This window comes from Choristoneura fumiferana, chromosome 6, assembly GCF_025370935.1.
Source record: "Choristoneura fumiferana chromosome 6, NRCan_CFum_1, whole genome shotgun sequence".
In the NCBI taxonomy this organism is placed as follows: Eukaryota; Metazoa; Arthropoda; class Insecta; order Lepidoptera; family Tortricidae; genus Choristoneura; species Choristoneura fumiferana.
The window spans coordinates 5,387,328-5,394,375 of record NC_133477.1 but is presented as its reverse complement, the minus strand read 5'-3'; the positions used below and the strand labels follow the sequence as shown (position 1 = coordinate 5,394,375).

At 38.1% G+C, this 7,048-nt stretch overlaps 1 protein-coding gene across 1 annotated transcript in view; it reads left to right on the top strand.

Annotated features, from left to right (window-relative positions):
* The window catches only part of LOC141428903 (protein shuttle craft-like), a 44,524-nt gene extending 37,652 nt beyond the window's left edge, over positions 1-6,872 (top strand). The window contains exons 16-18 of the mRNA XM_074088955.1: positions 1-89; positions 999-1,117; positions 1,695-6,872. The exon at positions 1-89 is cut by the window's left edge and continues 64 nt beyond it. Of these exons, the coding sequence (XP_073945056.1) occupies positions 1-89; positions 999-1,117; positions 1,695-1,809 (323 nt within the window). The 3' untranslated portion in view covers positions 1,810-6,872. The remainder of the gene's footprint in view (positions 90-998; positions 1,118-1,694) is intronic.
* The last annotated feature ends 176 nt before the right edge of the window (positions 6,873-7,048 follow it).

Genomic DNA, 7,048 nt, shown 5'->3' with positions numbered 1-7,048 from the left:
ACGAGCTGTGCGAGCAGTTCGGCTGCGAGTCCGTCGCCTACGACGCCGAGCCCAACCGGAACGTCGTCGCCACCGCCGACAAGGAAAAGGTGAGCAACGAACTCGCGTAAAGGCCCCGCAAATCGTGCATAAATATCTGATACGTCGTACGATCGACCCTATTGTGCCCCTATTGCGTACACCAGTGATGGCAAAGTACGGCCCGCCGGCCCGCGAAGTTCCGGACCGCCGACGTTCCTTTGAAGTGAATAGTACCCATACCTATATGGCCCGCGATCTTAATATCCTTTCGTTATCTGGCAAAAACATAAAAAAGTATAAAATAGAATGGTGTAATCCTGGCCCTCCTCTAAAATATCTCTAATTTTCTGGCCCCCCATGAAGAAAGTTTGCCCACTGGTGTACACAATGGTCCACTGCAGGCTTTTGTCTATAGGGGCAATTGGGTGACCTAGGTAAAAAAAAAAAAACATTGGCATCATTTCGGCCTACAAATATCACTAAAGTACTAATACCTACAGTTTTTTTATTCTAGTTTCTAAGTAGTGCATGCAATGCCTGCCTGATTCAAAAATGAGAGTGAGAATGTCATTTGTAAAATTATGTTTTTTGATCAGTGTGTGATATGATATCATAGTACGCGTTATCTCGTTTAAGTTAAGCTTATACTAACTTGTATTTTGAGACTATCTATGAGGTCCGGTATTCGGCTATGTGTCACTATTTTTTTTATAATCATTTGTTGTATAAGCTGTTGGTTCTTAAATAAATAAATACAGGCCTCCTCTCAGAATAAGACGAGCTCAGTGTAAATTGAAAAATACACTGTATTCAATTTATTCACGGATGTTTTCAAGTTTCCTCAGGATGTTTTCTTTTATCGCAATAATATTACAAAAAAATCCTAGTGGAATACAGGAGATGCAAGCTTAGGTAGTTATCAAACGAAAAATAGTAATAATTGAGCAAAGCAAAGTTTGAAGATGAACATGTTTCAGTCATGGCTGCCGGCGATGAGCGTGCTGGAGGTGCTGGCGCGGGAGGCCGGCAAGCGCAAGGTGCCCGGGCCCGTGCTTCGCGCGCCCGCGTCCGCCCCCGCGCCCGCCGCCGCCAGCAAGTAAGCCTATTACTTCATACATAGACCCTGTCCAGACGGAGCGTTTTGCGCGCGACGACACTCGTGCGTTCCCGAGATACTAGAGCTACATACACACCGTCCAGATGCTATGGAAGCGCGCGAGAGCATCTGGACGGGGTGTATGTAGCTCTAGTATCTCGGGAACGCGCGAGTGTCGTCGCGCGCAAAACGCTCCGTCTGGACAGGGTCTTAGCCCTCATCGCATACCATACACAAGAATCCCTGTGGATCGCAATGTATCCGTAAGGACCCCTACTAGGGGAAATCCATAAAGTACGTTTGACCATTTTTATCAACGCCCTCGCTGCTATCACAGCTATTACTATGAAAATCGCAATTATTTTTGTTCCTGTGTCACAAATCGCCTCACCCCTCCCACCCTAAATGTGTGTCGTAATTACGGCACAGATGTAGTGAATCCTTTCCCATCAAAATACTTCAGGTCAAAAAGCCTTCATTACCTACGTTTGACAATGACAACGTTCAAAGTATGCTTAATATTTTCATTGGCTGCTTTGGCATTTCAAATGGCGTCTATAAAGTCGTGTTCCGACAGGTCGGGCAGCGGTTGGGCCACGCTCACGTCTACCAACGCGTGGGCGGCGCGCGCGCAGAAGAAGGCCGACGATCCTCCCAAGATCGATTACTTCGATAACCCGCCTGACAACTAGCGAACCATGACATCGATTTAACTGCCCGCTCATGCCTACATACATTACTTGTGTTGACAACCAGCCGTTGTGCGGTGAGCATCTCGCCAGTGCAATGAACAGTAAAATAAGCTTCGTCTTCGTTGCTGGTTACCTTTTCGGTGCCACTTCTCTTTCACACTACAACACACACGTTAACGTTAGAATAGTTACTTCAAGGCTGCAGAGTTTTAAGTGAATGAAAGTGGTTAACCTCTTCACCGACACGAAGTGACTTGCTCTGTATGCCACAGAAAAACCAGCGACAAATCAACTTGATTTTTCATTCCATTGCAGAAGGATTAATTTCGAGCTGAATGTTGGTCATGTAAAGATGACTGTGGCGTGTGAGGCATTCCATTGGCTGTCACGACTAGATGACTGAGGCAGTGAAGAGGTTAAATTGTGTTGCATAAAAATTTTGTCTTTGTCATGATGTGGCGTCGAAAAGGTTAAACTTTTTATTGTCTAGTTATGGCAAGTATGTGTTTCAAAAAATGATGTTTGAGTTTTAAGCTCAAACATTAAAAATTAATATGGGGATAAAGTTTTCTAAGAAAATAAATAGCCGACATTACACTGATCAATAAATCTTCTTCTATACCTGCTTTTGGTTCAGACATTGTTTCTACAGGTGTAGTGAATATTGTTTTGCCATCGAATTTTGTCACAAAAGTTGTTGCTTATCTTGCTGTCTCAATTAGCTTACTGAAGTTTACGCAAACGTACGTAAACGGCTCTAACGATTTCGATGAAATTTGGTATGTGGGGGTTTTTGGGGATGACAAATCGATCTAGCTTGATTTTATCTCTGGGAAAACGCTTATTATATAGTATTAGTCCGAGCAAAGCTCGGTCGCCCAGGTACTAAGAACTTATCCGACAAAATACAATAGAAAAACGTTATTCACTAGATCTCTTATTTTCATGCGTTGAACCTCAAAAATCATTTTCGAATAGCTGACGTCAATCCAATGACGAGTAAACACACAATCATAGGCCACAAAGAAAACTTTAAAATGGTTCAAAATGTTACTGTACACTACCACTTCGATAATTATGTTATATGAAATTAGCTACGGTTGTCTATATTTTTGTTCCTTATAAAAATGAAATGGTGAATTAAAGATGTCTACAAGGTGTACTTTAACAATACACAATTGACTATAAAATGAAGTTAGTCATATATTTGTATAAAGAAAGAATAAATACATTTATTGACACAAACATCAATTTAAAAAAAAGTAGCATCAGTTGTGTCAAAAATGAAAGAATGCAAATTGTTCATTTTGAAATCGTAGTTAGTTTTATATTTCCCCCTGTTACATGTTGCCTTTCCAATAAACTCAGTACTTCTGGCAATTTATTTTTACTCGTACTCAACGTGGACGAAAAGTAACATTACTTCACCATTAAAATAATCGATATTATAAGATTTCTAGGTATTTTTTCCGGTTGTGACTTCAAAATATTTATTTTATAGCCAATTTTGAACAGTTTTTGTCAAAGGACCAAGATTACTGGAAAGGGAGGTCAATTTTGCATAATTATTAAGGGCTGCCCGATACGGCGAGCTGCCCTGTTTATAACTTGTATCGATAGTTAATCTCACTGATGCGATGGCACTAATTGCAGATAAGGTTGGCGACACAAAGTTTTTTTTTTCAATTTTCTGTTCTGTAAGCGGCCAAAACCAAAATTAAAGCTATAGGTAGTTTGAAACTTCCAAACATTGGTTGTATATGAAGCCACGTTCTTCTTGGAATTATGTGTCATCCCTTATTATCTCATTCCCTGGCTCATTCCATATTAGACAGATTTGATAAAATCATGCATTTTTTTATTAGAATTATTATTAAATAAGGCTCTGGACTCGAACAAGGTTCAAACACGTCCAAATGGCAATCATCGATAAATACTCCATCTTAAACATTAAACATCTTGTCAGAGAGTAACTTCTTACGATCTTAGTCCACATCTTCCCTTGCCATCAGGCATGATTTTGGTCAAACGCAAGCCTCTTTCCGCATTAAAAAAAAACCGTTTCGTATGGTCAGCCTTATCTATAATTATGGTTTTAATGGATGGTGTCGTCCGTTTGCACGCTTAATTTAAAATATACATAATAATAAAGAAAAACTAGCGTGATGTGATTCGACATTGTGTTCGATGTCCCTCAACCCAGATAAATATTATTTTTCTAGCTGCTATTATTTTGTCGAAGCTTTCGTCTCTTCCGTTATTTTCGTTATGAATTCAGGCGTGTCCCGTTGCGCTTTAGTTTTAAATTACTTATTAAATATGCTTTAGCCAAGCGACGTGAAATTAGCTAGCTAAGCACTTCTGTAGAGGTGATTATGTGCTTCGTATAATCGAGTTTAAAGAATTTTTCACGTTTGATCACCCTCACGACACAACGTAACAAGATTAACCCTTTACCAGGCGAAGGGATATATTCCTCCCACATCTTATATCGGTTACCGTAGTCAGGTTTTAACTCCAAACCTCCTACAAAATATTTTGTCAATCCTTGAAAATAGTATTTTATGATCTTCATTCACAACACGCTTCTAAATCGCGTAATATATCTTTGGCAGCCGTTTAAATTCACTTGAACTCTAATTTCAGTAAACTACGGAGAAATTCGGACACTTTCCTTAATTTCTATGAAACAGAAGTACATAATTTTTTGATATTTTGTAGATTTTGAGTATAATATTCATGCATTATTGTGTATGACCAGAATTAGGATTTGGGTTGACATTATCTCATGGCATTATTAGAGTTTAACTTTGCGGGAGCTATTCTTCCCATGGCCCGGTAATTATATTTAAACGGCTGCCAAAGATACATTATTGAATTTTGAAGCGTGCCGTGAATGAAGATCATAAAATAATGTTTTCAGTGATTTATATAATGTTTCGTAGTAGATTTGGAGTTAAACCTTGACTATGATAACCGATATAAGATGTGGGAGGAATATATCCCTTCGCCTGATCAAGAATATAATAAGACAAAATCGAGTAGGTATGACAGTTAAATACTTAGACAGGCGATGGGAGAACCGTAACCCACATTTTTATTTCTGGTTTAAAGGAACATCTCCGACTTTCGTAAATACATTTTTACAAGGCGTTAATACGGTTGTAACAGTATATAAAGTACGTATGAAGACACGCTAGTTCCTAGGGGCCTGGTTAAGGGTTAAAATCAATATCTTGCTATCAATTTTGAACTCAATTGCTAAATAAGACTATATTAAAGGGTCTGTCTGTCTTTCTATTTGTTCCCATACGTCAGAATTGGGTCAAGTCAACTGATTTTAACGCGGTTTGTTTTTAATTTGGTAGCGCAATTAAGCATGACACTTCTTAGCTTTGTTTGGTGCCAAAATCGTGTTTTACTAAGCTGTATTTAAATACGTTGTTGCCTTATTCTGTTGCGTCGTCAGGTCGTGTGAGAAATAAAAGTATTTTTCACTTCTCATGCTCGTAAAGTTCGTATTTATGCTAGATCTAGGCGACATAAAATTACTTTTTATGCTCTAGTGCATAAAATAAAATCTTCGTCTAAGACCAAGGCAATCACGTGTAAACAGCCTCAAACAAAGAAGTTTTTTAATATATTTTTTTAATAATTTTTAATTTATGTAAGACTAAGAATCAACCAAATCAATCGAAATAGATCAATAAAATTAAAAATATGTAATTATATACTAATGCATGAACAATAAAAGGTACATAGTAAGTGAACAATATTGTTTCCACCGTTGCTATTTCATGAACGTCTCGGGTAAAATGGCTCGTTTTATGCTCTTGTTGTACAATCTACTATTAATTTGATATGTGGATGCCGTTTTGCAGTAGTGTGTTAACCCTGATTAATTCTGCAATACAATGTCAACCCTCAGATTCAGAAAAGATTTTTTACAGTTGACACTGTATTGCAAAATGGCAGTGGGTTGACTCAGTATTGCAAAACAGCATCCATGTTTGTAATAAAGTTGAATTCACAAGTCAAAAACTGCGAATTTCTTTTCCAGCTGTATCTAATTGAACTGTATCGATATAGGCTTCTTAGCGTATAAAAATATCCAAAAACGCTTTACTTATTTACGCTTTTACTAATTGTTTGTGCTCAATATTGCAAATTTTGTCTTGGTACAGTTAGCAGCGGACTAATTTATGATTAGTCGAAGAGTTGAAAAAGATCTGAAGTCCAATTCATAAAATAGTATAAAGTTGTATTACAGTCAGCATCAAAAGTAGCTGTACACTTTCGTACTTTGTCGTTTTACAGCCACGTACTAAACACCATGCAAGATTGCCAATGTGTCAATGCGACAGAGTAAAAAAGTGATCCGCTACTTTTGATGCTGACTGTACATGCGCCACTGAAGCCGATCGACTGCATATACAATAAAGAATTATTCGCGCTAGTTCCTTTGGCTGTTTCTTCGCAGGAACTATTACGTTTTTTTTCGCACCAGTTCCGTCACAAGAGGTGGAGGAAGAACTGCGTTTATTTTTTCGTCTTTGTTCCTTTCGCAGTGGCACCTTCAGTTCTTGCAAAGGAACAAGGGTAAAAACTAAACGCAGTTCTTCCTTCATCTTTGGTGCAGGAACGAGTGCGAAAAAAAAACTCAATAGTTCCTTCGAAGGAACATCCAAAGGAACTACCGCGAATAATCCACAATAAACACTATGTTTTGATCGACTGCTTACCTAACTAATTAAACACGTTGCCTGGAATTAAAGTGACTTGGACGATTTTTTGTGCGTGTATCAACTGGGCATATCACATTACCTACATATTTTTCAAGATCAAGATAGCATGCCAAGGTCTTTTTTTTCGAAAATTAATGCTTTGTTTAAGGACTTCGCATAATAAGCTCAATAGAACCTAAATGTTGAGGGATATACTGTGGTGGAGGGGATGTGTTCTTATGAAAGTTTTGTGACTCCATTAAGTGTAGTTATTGTATTGTAACGAATATCTGCTACTGTACAGGGTGGCACGTGTATTAAAGTGTTAAGTATTTGTTATATCGCCGTTTTATTTTTAGACGTTATGCTCACCTTGACTACTGTACAACTGAAGACACCATAAATACTATTCTCAGTATTCGTGCAATTTGAAATGAAGTAGAAATTTCATTAGTAAAACAGATTAACAATTTTCTTTACAACTCTCTCAACTCTTTGTTTTTTTAGAAAAAGCT